General features: G+C 43.7%; 1 protein-coding gene across 4 annotated transcripts in view; it reads left to right on the top strand.

Moving 5' to 3' along the window:
• Positions 1–15737: 15737 nt before the first annotated feature.
• Positions 15738–20576, top strand: part of nlgn4xa (neuroligin 4 X-linked a) — a gene marked incomplete at both ends in the record, with an annotated part of 51579 nt that continues 46740 nt past the window's right edge. For 2 of the 4 annotated variants that reach the window (XM_084155155.1, XM_084155154.1), the window contains one exon: positions 15738–16245. In XM_084155155.1, the coding sequence (XP_084011281.1) occupies positions 15738–16245 (508 nt within the window). Of the gene's footprint in view, positions 16250–20576 lie in introns of all 4 variants that reach the window. The other 2 variants (XM_084155157.1, XM_084155156.1) reach the window with 2 other exon arrangements.

Here is a 20576-nt window from a genome sequence, read left to right as displayed (position 1 = left end):
CAGGATCCAACATGTACACTATAGTCAAGACATCATAGATGACCAGGATCCAACATGTACACTATAGTCAAGACATCATAGATGACCAGGATCCAACATGTACACTATAGTCAAGACATCATAGATGACCAGGATCCAACATGTACACTATAGTCAAGACATCATAGATGACCAGGATCCAACATGTACACTATAGTCAAGACATCATAGATGACCAGGATCCAACATGTACACTATAGTCAAGACATCATAGATGACCAGGATCCAACATGTACACTATAGTCAAGACATCATAGATGACCAGGATCCAACATGTACACAATAGTCAAAACATCATAGATGACCAGGATCCAACATGTACACTATAGTCAAGACATCATAGATGACCAGGATCCAACATGTACACTATAGTCAAGACATCATAGATGACCAGGATCCAACATGTACACAATAGTCAAAACATCATAGATGACCAGGATCCAACATGTACACTATAGTCAAGACATCATAGATGACCAGGATCCAACATGTACACAATAGTCAAAACATCATAGATGACCAGGATCCAACATGTACACTATAGCCAAGACATCATAGATGACCAGGATCCAACATGTACACTATAGTCAAGACATCATAGATGACCAGGATCCAACATGTACACAATAGTCAAAACATCATAGATGACCAGGATCCAACATGTACACTATAGCCAAGACATCATAGATGACCAGGATCCAACATGTACACTATAGTCAAGACATCATAGATGACCAGGATCCAACATGTACACAATAGTCAAAACATCATAGATGACCAGGATCCAACATGTACACTATAGCCAAGACATCATAGATGACCAGGATCCAACATGTACACTATAGTCAAGACATCATAGATGACCAGGATCCAACATGTACACTATAGTCAAGACATCATAGATGACCAGGATCCAACATGTACACAATAGTCAAAACCTCATAGATGACCAGGATCCAACATGTACACTATAGTCAAGACATCATAGATGAGGCTAAAGGGGGTCAGTGGTACAGTAAATGATGAGAGAGAATCCAGTAAGAAATACCTAACAGCGATAGTCAGAGGACTTTGACATTGACCTTTCTTCATGATTGTGATCGTGGTCTTTTGTTATGTTGGATCTCTACCAAACCTATTTCTATCTGAGTGTATAATAAATGGTCTCTGTCTATCGTGCTCACTTGCTGTGGCAGCTGCCATTTGTGATTTTGATCAAAGGTCTGGACTTTCCATGGTCAGTGGTGGGGCTGAGGCAACCCCGATGGGCATAAAATCACTCCAAGTTCATGAGGCTCAGAGTTGTCTGGGCACCTCACTATCCTCATTCAAATACAACGATCACAGTAAGGTCAAGGAAGAGCCAAGGCCATAGTCAGGAGAAAAATAACACAATTGAAAATCAAGCAATAGATTTGTCCTGTAGAGTAAACAGACCCCTGACATGCAGGGGTAGATACCAAACCGTTTCCAATGCCATTTAGCTCCTTACTGTATGTCTACCAGTGTGACCATTGACCTGTTGTGTTCCTGTTTATTTTAAAAGGAAAATTACATGAAAATTAATTATTACAGTAGCTTTAGCGACTTTCCTCCAGTAACTGTTTAAAAAAATGTATTTGCATAACATTATAATCCGAAAGAAACCTGTAACTGTTGAAGAATTTCTTGCTTTAAAGAATCCCCTTTAATTTATCTGGGCAGAGCGAGTTAATAAATAATGATTTATTCATGAATTCATTCATATTTAACAGACACGTTAATATTCATATAGCAGCTCTGCATTTATATATTTATTAAGCCAAGTAGATACCCAAACTAAAGACTGTAAGTAATTCCTGTTTCAATATAACTTAGACGGGTGCAGTATGGTGTTCAATGCTCAACCCAAATGATACAGCTGTTGGAAGGTTTTCAAACATTATTGTGGAGATAGAATTGGGGTCTATATTTTATGTAAATCATGCCTCCCACATAGGCAAAAAGTTGTTATAATTTCTGCACTATGCCGTTGGAAATGCTGCATTTCTTGGAGAAACTCAAACATCACAAATATTGTGAATCTATGTATGGTGGTAGATATAGTAGACACTGGTATGGTATACACTGGTACTGGTGACTGGTGGGAGGAGCTATAGGACGGGCTCATTGTAATGGCTGGAATGAAATCAATGGAATGGAGTCAAACACACTGTTTCCATTTCTTTGATGTGTTTGGTACCATTCCATTGATTAACTGCAGGAAGGGGAAAAGTTTAATTGAGATAAGAATATTGCATACAAAAAGTGAAGAGAGAGAATGGTTGTCATCTACAGACTTCAGTTTCACAGCAGTTAATTGGCTGAAAAGATGATCAGAACACATTGAAATTAGTATAAAAATAAATAAATTCAAATGTCATTGTTAACATGTGTTTATATTTCTGACTAGGCTATTGGATGGTTCTGCATGACACTTCCTTTACGTAGACTGTACAGGTGTGTGTGTGTGTGTTTGGGTGTGTTTGTGTGTGTGTGTGTGTGTGTGTGTGTGTGTCTGAGTGTGGCCCTAGATTAGAAGAATACATTCAGTGATGTATTGTCACCTCTATGTTTTAAAATAATGTGTGCTTGGCAGTAGCTTTGAGAATAAAGGGATAGTTAGGGATTTTGCCAATGAAGCCCTTTATCTACTTCTCCAGAGTCAGATGAACTCGTGGATAACATTTTTATGTCTCTGCGTCCAGTATGAAATAAGTTAGAGATAGTTTCACGAGCCATTGCCAATGTCCCGAACTATCCCTTTAATGCTAGCTGTTCCCATAGACTTGGAGTAATTGCGCTAATGCTAGTTGGGAACTTCCTTCAAACTGCACACAGACACATAACAATGGTATCCACAAGTTCATCTGACTCTGGAGAAGTGATAAAGGGCTTTGCTGCCAAAACTATCCCTTTAATGTTATATCACATACACTACCATTCAAAAGTTTGGGGTCACTTAGAAATGTCCTTGTTTTTGAAAGAAAAGTAAATTTTTTGTCCATTAAAATAACATCAAATTGATCAGAAATACAGTGTAGACATTGTTAATGTTGTAAATGGCTATTGTAGCTGGAAACGGCTGATTTTTAATGGAATATCTACATAGGCATACAGAGGCCCATTAACAGCAACCATCAGTCCTGTGTTCCAATGGCACGTTGTGTTTGCTTATCCAAGTTTATCATTTTAAAAGGCTAATTGCTCACTAGAAAACCCTTTTGCAATTATGTTAGCACAGCTGAAAACTGTTGTGCTGATTAAAGAAGCAATAAAACTGGCCTTCTTGAGACTAGTTGAGTATCTGGAGCATCAGCAATTGTGGGTTCGATTAAAGGCTCAAAATGGCCAGAAACAAATAACTTTCTTCTGAAACCCGTCAGTCTATTCTTGTTCTGAAAAATTAAGGCTATTCTATGCGAGAAATTACCAAGAAACTGAAGATCTCGTACAACGCTGTGTACTACTCCCTTCACAGAACAGCGCAAACTAGCTCTAACCAGAATAGAAAGAGGAGTGGGAGGCCCAGGTGCACAACTGAGCAAGAGGACAAATACATTAGAGTGTCTAGTTTGAGAAACAGGCGCCTCTCACAGGTCCTCAACTGGCAGCTTCATTAAATAGTACCCGCAAAACACCTGTCTCAACGTCAACAGTGAAAAGGCAACTCCGGGATGCTGACCTTCTAGGCAGAGTTGCAAAGAAAAAGCCATATCGCAGACTGCCAATCTTAATCTTTTCTTTTTATTGGCCAGTCTGAGATATGACTTTTTCTTTGCAACTCTGCCTAGAAGGTCAGCATCCCGGAGTCGCCACTTCACTGTTGACGTTGAGACTGGTGTTTTGCGGGTACTATTTAATGAAGCTGCCAAAGTAAGCTTGGCTATCCGAATTTACATTAGGCTGCCGGAGGTGACCACAATCATCCATGCTGGAAACAGAACTCAGAGGGAGACCTCCTGGTCCCTCTGATCATGTCTCATGTGGTCTGTCTATCTGCATGTGTGTGATAATTCATACTTAACTTCTACATGTTTTCTATGCAATGCAGGATAAAATATGTAAGCGTTGGGCCAGTAACTGTCGGAGTGCCCTTGACCAAGGCACTTAACCCTAATTGCTCCTGTAAGTCGTTCTGGATAAGAACATCTGCTAAATGACTAAAATGTAAATGTTTGTTTCCATATTATTGTTTCTTGCGTTTTGGCTCTGTTGGCTTCACTCTGCTTGTTGAAAATCCCAAAAACGTTTTCACTTTGTGTTATTATTCAGTTATTGATAGATATAGGGCACTGTGTCTCAGCCAGTTTAAGGGCAGATTACCTCCATTTAAGCTTCATTAAATATATGTGAAAACACTAACAGTTCAAATTAGATATGTTAATGCTTGGCTGCTGGATCGAAACTTTGCCTAAGCTGAATTCATGTTGCATATCAGTTGTAATGAATTGTCTCACTGTATAGCTGAATAGTTAGTTAATAGATATTTGATACATGTTTCATTACAGGTACCTACATGGGTCGAACAGCCAGCTTGGTTGAATATGATCAGCAAAACAAAACTACAGTATGCCCTACTACACCTGCTACCCTCCTGTCCTTTCCTCTCGGATGCCAAAACTGGTCCATACTGGCAGCTGGTTAACAGTGATGGAGAGGATGCGGCAATCCATTGGCTGCAGGCTTTGTACATTTCATTTAGTGTAGTCCAATAGCAACTGGAGCTAGAGAGAGAGAGAGAGAGAGAGAGAGAGAGAGAGAGAGAGAGAGAGAGAGAGAGAGAGAGAGAGAGAGAGAGAGAGAGAGAGAGAGAGAGAGAGAGAGAGAGGAGGAGGGAGCGACTGAACAACCCTGTTCTTTCTATCCTTAATCTCTAGTCTTTGCTGTCTGCTCTCTCCGCGCTTTCTCTCTATGACAGCAATTAGATTCAGCACAATTTACCGTGCCGCTACATTGACTCACCGAAATTACCTTATAGGCTATGTGGGTTATTAACAACTGGAAAGCTCTATTTTTATTTTCCTCATAGGACCTGAAGCTGAGTTTGACTATCTTTATCTGGACCGCACTATCACGTTGGGATTTTCAGAGGAGCGCACACTGTGGAGTTTTATATTTTCCTATGTGGTGGTGTATATTTTATTATCGCATCCCTTGAAGTCAGGACTACGATATAAATTCATACAGTGGGAATACCGCAAAGGTAAGTCTTGTTATTATCCTATAAATAGTCAGTAAACACATTTCTCTTTTACACAGTTTAGTTTTATTTAGACCACCTATAAATTGTTTGTTTTCTGGCTGTTTTCTGGGGGCTTTCCCGTTATATGGCTTGTCCGGACTCGCGCTGCAGACATTTTGAGAAAAGCTTGACTACCACAGGGAATTCATTCTGTAATTTGCTTAAAGTGCGTGGCGCGCAACCTGTTTTTCAGAAATGTGTATGGTCATTATGCAATGTAATTATGAAAACAAACCAGGTGTTGAACGAAATCGCCTGGCATTGCAAAGACGATTGATCCATGCTCTACGCACTTTAAAGACGCGTTGAGGGGTTTCTTTGCCCAAAGCCAGAATGATCAAATTGGGGTTTATTCGCTTCGTATGTAAAGTGCCACAGCAACATGCGTTGGATTCGATAATGACAAATTGGCTATGGAGAAAAACGCATAAGGGACATGCCATTCATAACCGCAAATGCCTGTGGCCAAATTATTTCACACAAGCCCTAGGAAAAGTCTGTCTTTAAACAGAAAACACCACCCATGATGTCCAGTGCTATTTAATCCATGCAGACGATAAAGCGACTCTTGGCAGCACTGCTATGGAGATGCCATAATTAATGCAATTTAAGAGTATATGCTGGCTATGAGTGCACTCACCATCAGTGTTGAAGGTCCACTGTCTGTCTGTATGTACGGTATGTCTGTCTGTCATCTAGATTCCACGCAATAGCAGGCTTTTAGAAAGGAAGAGGAGCGTATAGCAGTGAATGTGTTTTTTGACCCACCATTCAGCATAATTTGAACACCTCCGTATACCTATTAAAAGGTGCGAGATGCATTGTAGACTGCAGATTCCCATCAAGGCTGAATCTGGTACCACATTACCGGAGTGAGTTCAGCGGAGAACCACAAGATGGTACTGTGGATATCTGGTGGATATTTGGGGATGAGACGAATTGGATAAAATGCGTAGGCTACTGTCTTGAACATTCACCTTAACGAATCCTGCTATGTTCTGCTACCTTGCTTTTACGCACGCTGGAAGACCTTTTTTATCTTGGTTGCATTCTAGAGTGAGCCTTTTAAGATTTTTAGTCGTTGCGAAAGCAAGGGATCATATTCTCTTGTCTATGTCAATATAGGCAGTAACCTACAGTACGCAGGCGGGCAAGCATGAGAGAAGGCTGTCACTCTCCTATGAATGATTCTTCAAGCTGTCTTCAAGTCTATTCCACCAACCCCTTGCCTTCCCCCAGATTATAAATAGGCGTGGGCTATTCGAATTGACACTGAGAATAATATTATAAACATTGTAAGAAATGTAACAGGTTTTAACAGTTTTATTTGTAATGAATGAAATGTCCAAATTCTAATATTACATCAATATAAAGACAATCACAACCAATACATTCAATAGGTTACATCTGGTCCCTAATAGGCCTACGTGCATTTTGATTAGATGTGATGGTAGGCTGAAAGCTTTGGAGAGGCATCAGGTCTCTCAGCTGGTAGAGCACGGCGCTTGTAACGCCAAGGTAGTGGGTTCGATCCCCGGCACCACCCATACACAAAAATGTATGCACGCATGACTGTAAGTCGCTTTGGATAAAAGCGTCTGCTAAATGGCATATTATATTATTATTTTATTGTAAATAATGGTCTATATGGTCATAACACAATATAAGTGTATTAATGCATTACAAAATACGTTATAAAGCATAATAGGTATGTACTTTATAGAAAGTGTTACCAAATAGGCCTACTTTTGACATTATTTGAACATTAGGCATATTTCAAATACACTTTACATATTTGGAGTGACACACTGTTACCATAGCTCTCCCCGTTGGTGTCATCATTATAGGCCTATTTGAGTCAGTCAGTCAGGCCTCCCCATCAGAAAATAAGACATTTAATTCACAATGTGAGATATTTTACCTCACTAGTGCAATGTTCCTCAAGAATAGGTCTATGGGTGACAGGCCTATGGATGACATTCTGGGTATAATATGGCATACGTGTCAAAACAGAACGTAGGCCTGCCTATCCAAATACTCTGTGCAGCATTTCAATTTGGAATCCAATAGTAGGCATAGCCATTCACTGTAAGACTGCTTCAAACAACTGTACTATTATAATACTATACAATTATATGTCATTTAGCAGACATTTTTCTCTAATGTGACTATTGTGCCGGCATACAAAACCAGTCAAAAGTTTTAGAACACCTACTAATTCAAGGGCCCTGTGTAGCTCAGTTGGTAGAGTATGGCGCTTGCAATGGCAGGGTTGTGGGTTCGATTCCCACGGGGGGCCAGTATGAAAAAAAAAAAAAATGCACTCATTAACTGTAAGTCGCTCTGGATAAGAGCGTCTGCTAAATGACTAAAATGTAAGGGTTTTTCTTTATTTTTACAATTTCTTACATTGTAGAATAATAGTGAAGACATCAAAACTATGAAATAACACATATAGAATCATTTAGTAACCAAAAAAGTGTTAAACAAAGCAATATATATTTTATATTTGAGATTCTTCAAATAGCCACCCTTTGCCTTGATAACAGCTTTGCACACTCTTGGCATTCTCTCAACCAGCTTCATGAGGTAGTCACCTGGAATGCATTTCAATTAACAGGTGTGCCTTCTTAAAAGTTAATTTGTGGAATTTCTTTCCTCCTTAATGCGTTTGAGCCAATCAGTTGTGTTGTGACAAGGTAGGTGGGGTATACAGAAGATAGCCTTATTTGGTAAAAGACCAAGTCCATATTATGGCAAGAACAGCTCAAATAAGGAAAGAGAAATCAGTCCATCATTACTTTAAGACATGAAGGTCAGTCAATATGGAACATTTCAAGATCTTTGAAAGTTTCTTCAAGTGCAGTCGCAAAAACCATCAAGTGCTATGATGAAACTGGCTCTCATGAGGACCGCTACAGGAATGGAATACCCACAGTTACCTCTGCTGCAGAGGATAAGTTCATTAGAGTTACCAGCCTCAGAAATTGCAGCCCAAATAAATGCTTCACAGAGTTCAAGTAACAGACACATCTCAACATCAACTGTTCAGAGGAGACTGTGTGAATCAGGCCTTCATGGTCAAATTGCTGCAAAGAAACCACTACTAAAGGACACCAATAATAAGAAGAGACTTGCTTGGGTCAAGAAACACGAGCAATGGACATTAGACCGGTGGAAATCTGTCCTTTGATCTGGAGTCCGCCGTGTCTTTGTGAGACTAGGTGTGGGTGAATGGATTATCTTCATATGGGTATTTCCCACTGTAAAGCATGGAGGAGGGGGTGTTATGGTGTGGGGGTGCTTTGCTGGTGACACTGTCTGTGATTTATTTAGAATTCAAGGCACACTTAACCAGCACGGCTACCACAGCATTGTGCAGCAATACGCCCTCCCATCTGGTTTGGGCTTAGTGGGACTATCATTTGTTTTTCAACAGGACAATGACCCAACACACCTCCAGGCTATGTAAGGGCTATTTTACCAAGAAGGAGAGTGATGGAGTGCTGCATCAGATGACCTGGCTTCCACAATCCCCCAACCTCAACCAAATTGAGATGGTTTGGGATGAGTCAGACCGCAGAGTGAAGGAAAAGCAGCCAACAAATGCTCAGCATATGTGGGACCTCCATCAAGACTGTTGGAAAAGCATTCCAGGTGAAGCTGGTTGAGAGAATGCCAAGAGTGTGCAAAGCTGTCATCAAGGCAAAAGGTGGCTATTTGAAGAATCTCAAATATAAAATATATTTTAATTTGTTTAACAATATATTTTAATTTGTTTAACACTTTTGTGGTTACTACATGATTCCATATGTGTTATTTTATAGTTCTGATGTCTTCACTATTATTCTATAATGTACAAAATAGTAAAAAATAAAGAAAAACCCTTGAATGAGTAGGTGTTCTAAAAATGTTGACCGGTAGTATACATTTTCATATGGGTGGCCACAGTGGGAATCAAACCGACAACTCTGGCCTTGTAAGTGCCATGCTCTACCAACTGAGCCACACAGGACCTACACAGTATTAGTCTATTATTATTATTATTATTATTATTATTATTATTATTATTATTATTATTATTATTATTATTATTATTATTATTGTTATTGAAGTTCAATAGTTCAACACTTTGTTACATGTATTCGATATTATTTTGTAAATGGATATTTGGATGTCCTGGAATACACATTCGACCCATGTCTGCTGGCATGGTTACATAGAGCAAGGTTATTACGGTATCACATCGTCATGAGCTATCCTTATCAAATCGATCCTGTTAAAAAAAGAAATGTATCCAATACCGTCCAAGTTCAACAGGAATTGTCAACAGGAGTATCATTACAAATGGCACACGCACACACACACACACACACACACACACACACACACACACACACACACACACACACACACACACACACACACACACACACACACACACACACACACACACACACACACACACACACACACACTGTTTACTTTTTTCCAGTGTGGGCTCAGTAGTTGACAATATCTTTGTGTTCAGTACTGTCAACTTTTGATAAATATCATTCCTTTATTGGTTGTCAAGGACCTCTGTTGGCCCTCTATCTCGTTTTAGTGAGGGAGGAAGTCTGGCTTCCTTCTATTGGTTTATCACCATCTTTAAGAGGCCAGTAAAGATGTCCTGTCTGTGCATCATGAGAAGGTCAAGTAAAGTTCATGTTGAATTTTGTTTGGTTTATGTCCCAAATGGCACCCTATTCCCAATGGGCCCTGGTCAAAAGTAGTGCACTATATACGGAATAGGGTGCCATTTGGGACGTTCTTTTATTTTTTGTCCGTTCAAGGACATTGGCACCTGAAGAGCGTTACAACATTTTCTACCTATGACCTTCTCCAGTGAAGAGATACAGCTAACTGAAACAGATGTTTTATAATAATTCAAATTCAAATGATGGATTCAGCCTTTATTGAAATTTGTTAGACTTATCTCTTGTAATCATACAGACAGTGAGAATAGTATGCCCCATCTCTCCATCTCTTCATATTTTCTTTTCTCACCTGTCTCCTTTTCTCCTCAGTCTCTCTCTTTCTTGTGTGTTACTGGTAAGGAGGCAGACTGAATGTATTGCATTTATACAGGAACTTCTGAAATATATGAACATAGTCCATTCAACCTTATTATAGTCAATGCAAATCCATGCTGGTTAGGCTGGATTTTTTTTTTTTTGAATGATTCAATTTTTTTATCATACAGAATATATGAAGTCAACAATGGCAGTTAGGCATCATATGTAATCCCCCCGGCAGTGTGAGTATCATTGTCATGCTGTGTTACAAGAGTGGGAAAGTAATTCATCAATGTCCCTGATTTGACTAGCATACCACCATCGTCTCAGTCTCAACACCATCCGAGGGCATACTGCGGAATGAGGCGAGAGAGGAGAGTCTCTTCCTCCTCCAAAATTAAATTACCTGCTGCATGCATAAGCCATCTGCTTCTGACACAAATGTCTGTGAGAGGCTTCTTAACAGGCCAGCTCTCCTATTCATGCTTCATACATAAGCTCCTTGGTGGAGTAAAGTACCCTAAGATAAATAATCTACTCAGTAGACTGGAGTATATTCCCCCCTTGCTTGGCTATGATACTACCAACATAATGCTGATAGGTTATATTGAAGTGTAGAAGTCCTCAAAAACACTACAGTGAATACTGTTGTATTTACTGTAGTATTTACAGTTTACTATAGTATAAATACTGTAGTAAAAAAAATAGTAGTATGTACTATAGTAATTACTATAGTGTTTTTTGCGGACTGTAATATTTACTGTAGGGTTTTTGCGGACATTACTGTAATATTGTAACACTCTGGCTCTATGGACGTTTATATTGAGCCAGGGTTGTTCATTTTCTTGTGTTGGGTGTATTTCATTTGGTGGTGTTGGGAATGGGTGAGTCTCATTTTGTTTGTGTCATGTGGTGATTGGTCGATGACTCCCAATCAGAGGTAACGAGTGTCAGCTGTCGGCTCGTTATCTCTGATTGGGAGCCATATATATTCGGTGTGTTTTTTCCTTTGTGTTGTGGGTTATTGTTTCTTTGTAGCTGTTAGTCGTATTTTCAGTATAGAACTTCACGGATCGTCATTTGTTGTTTTCTTCGTGGTTGCTTTAAGTAAATAAAGTCATCATGTTCACTCGCAACGCTGCGCATTGGTCTCCTCCTTCAGACGATCGTGACAGAATAACCCACCCCAAGAGGACCAAGCGGCGTAACAAGCGGCAACAGGACCTACCTACGCAGGATTTATGGACGCCTCCTAAGGATTTTTGGACATGGGAGGAGATTCGGGCTGGAAAGGGTCCTTGGGCACAACCGGAGGAATATCACCGCCCTCGTGAAGAGCTGGAGACAGCTGCAGCCGAGAGGAGGTGGTATGAGGAGGAATATCACCGCCCTCGTGAAGAGCTGGAGGCAGCTGCAGCCGAGAGGAGGTGGTACGAAGAGGAAGCGCGGAGTCGAGGCTGGAAGCCCGTGGTTACTCCCCAAAATTTTTTTTGGGGGGGGCACATGGCTTGGGCGCCTGGGCAGCAGGAGGCTGCCACAGGTAGAGCTGGAGAGAAGGCATTCGGATTACGGGAGCCATTGGCGAGTGGAAGGGGGGAAGTTGTTGTGGCACGGCATGAGAGACTGAAGTGTGTTCCCAGTCTGGTCCGGTCCGTTCTTGATCCCCAGTTAAGGCCAGTGGTGGGTGTTCCCGGTACGGGCCGGTCTGTTCCTACTCCACGCACCAGGTCCACGATGTGCGTCGCCAGCCGGCCAGAGTCTGCCGTCTGTCCTAGGGCGTCTGAACTGCCCGTCTGCCAAGCGCTGCATAAGCCGCCCGTCTGTACTGAGCCTGTAAAGCCGTCCGTCTGCCATGAGCCTGCAGAGCCGTCCGCCAGACAGAATCAGACACCTGCTATGGAATCAGCAGGAGCCGACGCAGCCCATACTAGACTGGAAGCTCAGGTTCGGAACCAGAAAGAGCAGATCCTGCAGATGGGAGCCGCCCTGCTGGAGGTGATGACTGCTATCCGAGGCTGGGGTCCGCCTCCACCGCCAGCCTCCCAGCCAGCACCATCAGCCAGCCATGAGCAGCCAGATCCGTCAGTCAGCCATGAGCAGCCAGACCCTTCAGCCAGCCATGAGCAGCCAGATCCGTCAGCCAGCCATGAGCAGCCAGATCCGTCAGCCAGCCATGAGCAGCCAGATCCGTCAGTCAGCCATGAGCAGCCAGATCCGTCAGCCAGCCATGAGCAGCCAGACCCGTCAGCCAGCCATGAGCAGCCAGATCCGTCAGCCAGCCATGAGCAGCCAGACCCGTCAGCCAGCCATGAGCAGCCAGACCCGTCAGCCAGCCATGAGCAGCCAGATCCGTCAGCCAGCCATGAGCAGCCAGATCCGTCAGCCAGCCATGAGCAGCCAGATCCGTCAGTCAGCCATGAGCAGCCAGATCCGTCAGCCAGCCATGAGCAGCCAGATCCGTCAGCCAGCCAGGATCAGCCAGAGCCGGCCAGCCTGGATCCGCCAGAGCCGTCCAGCCTGGATCCGCCAGAGCCGTCCAGCCTGGATCCGCCAGAGCCGTCCAGCCAGGATCAGCCAGAGCCGTCCAGCCAGGATCCGCCAGAGCCGTCCAGCCTGGATCCGCCAGAGCCGTCCAGCCTGGATCCGCCAGAGCCGTCCAGCCTGGATCCGCCAGAGCCGTCCCGCCAGGATCCGCCAGAGCCGTCCAGCCAGGATCAGCCAGAGCCGGCCAGCCAGGATCCGCCAGAGCCGGTCAGCCCGGATCCGCCAGAGCCGTCCCGCCAGGATCCGCCAGAGCCGTCCAGCCTGTATCCGCCAGAGCCGTCCAGCCTGTATCCGCCAGAGCCGTCCCGCCAGGATCCGCCAGAGCCGTCCCGCCAGGATCCGCCAGAGCCGTCCCGCCAGGATCCGCCAGAGCCGTCCCGCCAGGATCCGCCAGAGCCAGCCAGCCAGGATCCGCCATCTAGTCAGGTACTGCCCCTTAGCCCGGTGCTGCCCCTTAGTCCTGTACTGCCCTTCAGCCCGGTGCTGCCCCTTAGTCCTGTACTGCCCTTCAGCCCGGTGCTGCCCCTTAGTCCGGTGCTGCCCCTGAGTCCGGTGCCGTCCCTTAGCCCGGTGCTGACCCGTAGTCCGGTACTGCCTCTTAGCCCGGTGCTGCCCTTTAGTCCGGTGCTGCCCCGTAGTCCGGTACTGCCCCTTAGCCCGGTGCTGCCCCTTAGTCCTGTACTGCCCGTTAGTCCGGTACTGCCCCGTAGTCCGGTGCTGCCCCTTATCCCGGTGCTGCCCCTTAGTCCGGTGCTGCCCCTTAGTCCGGTACTGCCCCGTAGTCCGGTGCTGCCCCTTGTCCCGGTGCTGCCCCTTATCCCGGTGCTGCCCCTGAGTCCGGTGCCGCCCCTTAATCCTGTGGGGTTGAGTTGGGGGATGGTCGTGAGGAAGGGAGGACGGAAGCGGAGAGTGACTAAGGTGGGATGGGGACCACGACCAGAAGCAGAACCGCCACCGTGGACAGACGCCCACCCAGACCCTCCCCTAGACTGTATGCTGGTGCGCCCGGAGTTCGCACCTTTAGGGGGGGGTACTGTAACACTCTGGCTCTATGGACGTTTATATTGAGCCAGGGTTGTTCATTTTCTTGTGTTGGGTGTATTTCATTTGGTGGTGTTGGGAATGGGTGAGTCTCATTTTGTTTGTGTCATGTGGTGATTGGTCGATGACTCCCAATCAGAGGTAACGAGTGTCAGCTGTCGGCTCGTTATCTCTGATTGGGAGCCATATATATTCGGTGTGTTTTTTCCTTTGTGTTGTGGGTTATTGTTTCTTTGTAGCTGTTAGTCGTATTTTCAGTATAGAACTTCACGGATCGTCATTTGTTGTTTTCTTCGTGGTTGCTTTAAGTAAATAAAGTCATCATGTTCACTCGCAACGCTGCGCATTGGTCTCCTCCTTCAGACGATCGTGACAAATATTTAGGATAGTGTTTTTGTTTTATTATATTTAACATAGTAGTGGGGGGCTTTTTCCTTGAGGAAACCTTCTGGAGAAAGGCTAAATGCTGTAAGAAAATGTTCCATAACCTGTAGGTAGGTAGAACTGGGTTCTGAACAGAGATTTCAGAGCTTCTTCTCTTTTCTATAATCATAGGGAACACAATATATGGTCTATACTTGGCATGTAGGTTTGTGTCACTTACAGGTGGCACAAATTGGGATATGGGGGAGGGGAATGGGTAGGTTATACGCAAATTAAATACTATCGTATTTACTATAGTTTTTTTTATAGTGTTTTTGCAGACTGTAGTGTTTTTGCGGACATTTCTGTAGTATTTACTACCGTTTATTGTGTGTTTGGATAATGCTGTAGTATTTCCTATAGTATTCAACAGTACACAAAAAATACTAAGTACTACACATGATCAAGAGATACTACAGTGTGTAGTATGGTATTCTACAGTATACTACAGTTAACTACAGAATTCTATAGTAAGTACTGTAGTATTCTACAGTAAACTGTGGATTTTTTAAAATTTGTGTTGTCAAGTGTTGGTGCCACCAACAACTGACTCTTGTAAAAAGTCATCCACAAAATTTTGGGCAGCATCCTTTTTCTCCCCCCTTTTCCAGAAGTGTGTACTTGCACACTTCCTGTCATGAATTTACAAGCATTGGATTGATGTAATCATTGGCTAGAGAGTTTCCACCATTGTTAACGCCATAAAGTACACACTTTAGGGAAATGGTTGGAGAATGATCGGGATGCAGCCTTGGAGTTTTCATTTATTGAAACTGCTGCTATGAGCAAAATCATCCTGACCATAACAATGAAGTCACACAAGGAAATAAAGCAGTTTGCCAATTTAGTATCTCTGTTGTTGATTCCATTAGAAACCACACTTTTACGTTGTTGTCTATTCCATGCTATTGATTTGTTAGAAATATACAATTTCATGCCTTGCATCTCTTGCACATTTTGATTATACACAGAGGGGACTTGCAGTCATCTATTTGCTATATGCTCAACAAGCGGACAATATATTTGGACATCATACTGTATGTAGTCTTTGATGTGTCGAAGATTAACTTACATGTCCCATTCTGTCTTCCTTTCAGGGTAACCAACCAAGCTGGAATTGGGTCGACAGGCAAAGACATCTGGAGACAAATACAGGCTCTGCACCCGACCAACGATCTATACGTAGACCCACTCTCTTGGGATGGGGGGCACCGAGTTGCACAAAGCTGCTCTGATTGGCTGGAGCTCTGTCTGTCAGCTGTCAATCACAGCCTGAGGAGCAGGTTATTGGTCTGGGAGCTGTGGGGGGTGGGGAGAGGAGTTCCAGAACTTCCAGGACCACAATCTGCTTGGCTGACCGCAGCAGGAGCATGTTGAGGGGAACCAGGCCAGGGGGAACCAGTACCTCTCCATGGAGCTCTCGAGGAGCCACTATAGCTCATGGAATGGGGATGGTCTACCTATCCAAGGTCTACCTTCTCTTATGGATGGGCTTCCTGTTAGTGTCTGTGTGTCTGCCGGTCGTGGCTCAGACCCCGGTCCACCCTCTTGTCACCACGAATTACGGGAAACTGCGGGGGTTAAAGACGACACTGCCCAATGAGATCCTAGGGCCCGTGGAGCAGTACTTGGGGATCCCGTACGCTTTGGCCCCTACAGGGGAGAGACGCTTCCAGCCCCCCGAGCCGCCCATGTCCTGGCCTGGGATCAGGAATGCTACCCAGTTCGCCCCTGTGTGTCCACAGTACCTGGAAGAAAAGTTACTCAACGATATGCTGCCTGTGTGGTTCACAGCCAACTTGGATACAGTGGTAACCTATATGCAGGATCAAAACGAGGACTGCCTGTACCTAAACGTTTACGTGCCAACTGAGGATGGTATGTCACACCTTGATTAACACAAATATCTTGTTATCCTCCCTCTGTTTGGCTTTGTGTTTGTATTGGCATTTCACTTTGCAGGTTCATTCGTCCTGAAGCAGTTCAAAGTGGCTGGAATAACTCCTTGAACCAGAAACGGTGGTGCACTTTTGATCAAAGTGCGATACTTTCACCAAAGGGCACAACGCTTTTTTGACTGAAGGTCAAGGCTTGAAGTGAAAGTGGACAATGTGCTCCAATAATGACAGAATATAGAAATAGAAAATAGTATATCCTACTGTCTGAGGGCGCAGGATGTCCCACTCCTGCAGTAAAGTTATATTCTATTCTATTCTGTAGCAGTTAGCCTTCTCTCCTGTTGATTAGGTGCAGGGCAGAGGTCCCGTTTGAGTGAGCACTCCTAATGCACTTACCCCCTTCAGGCCCCACTATCAGACTCCTACAGCAAGATAAAATAAAGTAAAGAGTGGTTGATAAAAGCTTGGTTAACTTAGTGCAACTGGAACACAGATGTTTAAGGTCAAACCTGAACTGTTGCTGGGCTGTCGCTGTCTCTTCTGAAGAGATAGACTCTTTCTGGTCTATGAAGGTCAATGGGAAGAGAATTCTCCAATGTATTCATACTGAACTCTACAGCTCTATATGCTACATTTAGTCTGAGCTCTTGCTATATTAAATACCACAGGAGGGGATAGATAATCTGAAAATCCCAGTCCGGAAGCAAAGCCTGGGTCGCTACTCTGACATACTATTTCACAATCTCCAGAGAACAAAAGTTCTTATAATCACAGACATGAACTGAAATCTCTATACCCTGTGGGCTTTTTTCATTTACATGTAGGCAATTGGAATCAAATATGTAGGATGTCCAAGTTAATCCATTATATTCAGTCATTTCTGTTGTAGTGTGGCTTCGCCAATAATGTTGTAGAAGTGGAGTGGATGGATCAAGGGTTCGAATTCTTGTGGACAGACAGTGCTGCTGTCTATCTATTGGTTTAGCAGAATCATCTGAACTCCTTGGTCTGTGTATTGGTAATATAACTTGCCTCAGGTATCTTTCATTCTGATACATTATGCCTTCTAACCTGAATTCATAGATGTCAATTACCGAATGAAGGCAATTTCAGTATCAGAATATTAGGATATGTTTGCTGGCATTAAAATGTATGAATGCAGGTCATGGATGTTTATGTAATAAAAATCAACTGAACTAAAGCTACAGTTCTTAGCTAAAGGTAATTGGCCTGAAGGAAAAACTAAACAGCAAAAAGAGCTGCAGGGATGTGGAGGAGTGTTCTGTCTCCTCTTCAGGAGTCAAGAAGACAACTCTCTCCATGTTCTGTTTGACTGCATCCCAAATGGCACACTATTCCCTACATAGTGCACTACTTTTGACCAGGGTCCTATTCCCTACTACGTAGTGCACTACGTTTGCCATTTGGGACAAAGACTCTGTCTCCTCTTGAGGAGTCAGTCAGTGCTTCATGGAAGACAACACTCTCTCCCCGTTCTGTTCATCTTCTTCTTCTTCTCCATACTGCCGGCTGCCCGTCATCCTGACAGATGCCCTCAGAGTTGCCCTTTTCAAATCCTGTGTAATGTGGCGACATCCTGCCAGCCCAGGATCACAAAAGAGGATTTATAGTTTTATAGTTCTCCTCTTCAAGTGGACTGACAGATTAAGAAAGGCCTTCCATTGTGTCGTCTGATTTAAGTACGAAAGACTACGCCATATATAGTTAAATATTGATAACCTGCACAAGTTCTGTTCTTTTGTATCCTTTTTGATTGTGCAGTGTGGGTGGTGAATGCCGTTTTGGCTAGCGGGGGTTGGCTTGTGAAGAGTGGTACATTTGGGATTGTATTTTAATGCCAGAGCTCCTTTAATTTTAGGTGCTATGTTTGTCTGTGCAGACAAAAAGCTGCAGTGTGTGTTCGTTGGTAGCTCCTGGAGCTGTTGCTGAAGCTGGCTTTATCTGCCTCTGCAGTGGCTGCAGACTGGGTACTACAGCGGAGACCCGGGAGGTGATCCTGTTTTATTGTGAATTAATCAGAGTGAATATGGAGCCTCTTGAGGGCTCTTCTGGGTGAGGAGACAATACCACAGCAGGGCCGCGTCCCAAATGGCACCCTATTCCCTATGTAGTGCACTACTTTTGACCAGGGCCCATAGGTAGTGCACTATGTAGAGAATATGGTGCAATTTGGGATACCTCCCATCTCTTTCTCTCTCTCCCTCTCCATCTTTAATTGTGAACACCGTCCTACATTAGTTCTGTTTTACTATTCAACACTGGAACAGAAATAGAAAGCAGCAATTACTATAAATCTACTGCTTGTTACCTTCATGTGCGCTCCCAGAGATAATGGCCTCTCTACATTTCAATGGTGAGCTGTGATTTATCAGATCTTTGTTGGTTATCATGGGCTGATGGCTGTGGCCCACACCTTGGCTACATCCAAAATGGCATCCTGTTCCCTACATACTGTACTTTTTGACTATGTCCATGAGGCTCTGGTCAAAAGTAGTGCGCTCTGTAGGGACTAGGGTGACATTTCAGACTCACATCCATCAATGGGACAGTGCAGCAGATAACCTGTATTATTGTATTTCATTATTAATCAAATTCTCCTTTACATAGAAACACTGGAGGGAGAAAAGCTACAGTACATTGAAGAAAGAGAAAAAAGTACATTGACAGGGCTTGAATGACATCTCAATACAGTATTATAGTAGGTTTACCTTGACCTAATGCTTTTTCTTCTGTGAGTGGCTTGTGTAAGAAAAAGCCATGCTCTTTGGGTCCTTCTCTGAGCATCCCATATGGCACCCTATTCCCTATATAGTGCTCTACTTTTACCAGGGCCCATAGGGAATGTCCACTAAAAGGGAATGGGGAGTCATTTGGGATACAGCCCTTCTCTGAGCATAAGTAGCCTGCCAATGCCAGTTCGGTTCACAGCGCTGGAGCCTGAGCTATTAGCTGTCAGTCTGTCTGTGGTGAGTGTGTGATTCTGACAGTCAGTCATATGCATGGAGAGGCAGGCAAGGCCAGACAGGGAGAGAGAGGACAATATCTCCAGGGTAGGTCATGTGGCAGCACAAATGGCACCCAGAGGGCTCTGGTCAAAGATAGTGCACTATAAGGAATAGGGTGCCTATTTAGGGAAGGGGACGAGGGCTCTGGTCAAAGATAGTGCACTATAAGGAATAGGGTGCCTATTTAGGGAAGGGGACGATGGCTCTGGTCAAAAGTAGTGCACTATAAGGAATAGGGTGCCTATTTAGGGAAGAGGAAGAGGGCTCTGGTCAAAGGTTAGTACACTATAGGGAATAGGGTGCCATTCGGGATGCAGCCTTCAAAGACGTGCACCACTTAGACTTTTTCAAGGGCAACAAACAAACTAAGACTCAGTCAAACACTGAGACTGGATTCTTCTTTCATCTGGTCTGACAGATGTGTTGGGTGTCTGTCTGATGGTCGTACAGTGAGTGTGCGAGTGCATGCATGTGTATGTGCACGTGCACGTGCACGTGTGTGGGTGTGTGTATGGACATTCTGTACAGGACAGATGTGGGAGTTTATGCTTTTATGCGTTAAACTGACATGCCACTTGCCTTTGTTTGTACAGCTTGAGATATTGTTAACTGTGAGATTACTTTTACAGGCCTGTTCAGCTGTGTGTGTGTGTGTGTGTGTGTGTGTCAAGGCTTAGGCCTCATTATGTACCAACCAGCTAGAGATCTAGCGCCTCAGAGACACCAGACCAACAAAGTGTCAAAACAAACAGTTATCATAGCAATGTTTGTTGCTTTCTTTAAATTAGATTATACTTTAATTGGTACTAGGATGAATCCAAATGGCACCCGATTCCCTATATAGTTAACTACTTGTCACCACGGCCCATAGGGCTTTGGTCAAAAGTAGTGCACTATATAGGGAATAGGAAAGATCACATGAATTTCACATGTGAACTCATGAAGTGTTCCAAAAACACATGTTTTCATGTGATCATGTGATCTTATGTGAAGTTAATGTGATAATGTGACAACATATAAAGCAACATGTGATCATGTAAAACTACACATGTGATCATGTAAAACTACACGTGATCACATCCCACTGGGCACAGACGTCAATTCAACGTCTATTCCACATTGGTTACACGTGGAAACAACATTGATTCAACCTGTGTGTGCCCAGTGGGATGCGAAGTGTTCCAAAAAAAAAGTGATTTTCCACATGTGAAATCATGCAATTTTCCACGTGAAATCATGTGGTTTTTCTTGAAGGCGGGTGGGATGCAACCACTGTCTAAGTCCA

Source organism: Coregonus lavaretus (genome assembly GCF_964263955.1).
Source record: "Coregonus lavaretus genome assembly, chromosome: 38".
Classification (NCBI taxonomy): Eukaryota; Metazoa; Chordata; class Actinopteri; order Salmoniformes; family Salmonidae; genus Coregonus; species Coregonus lavaretus.
This window is presented reverse-complemented; position numbering and strand designations above follow the sequence as displayed.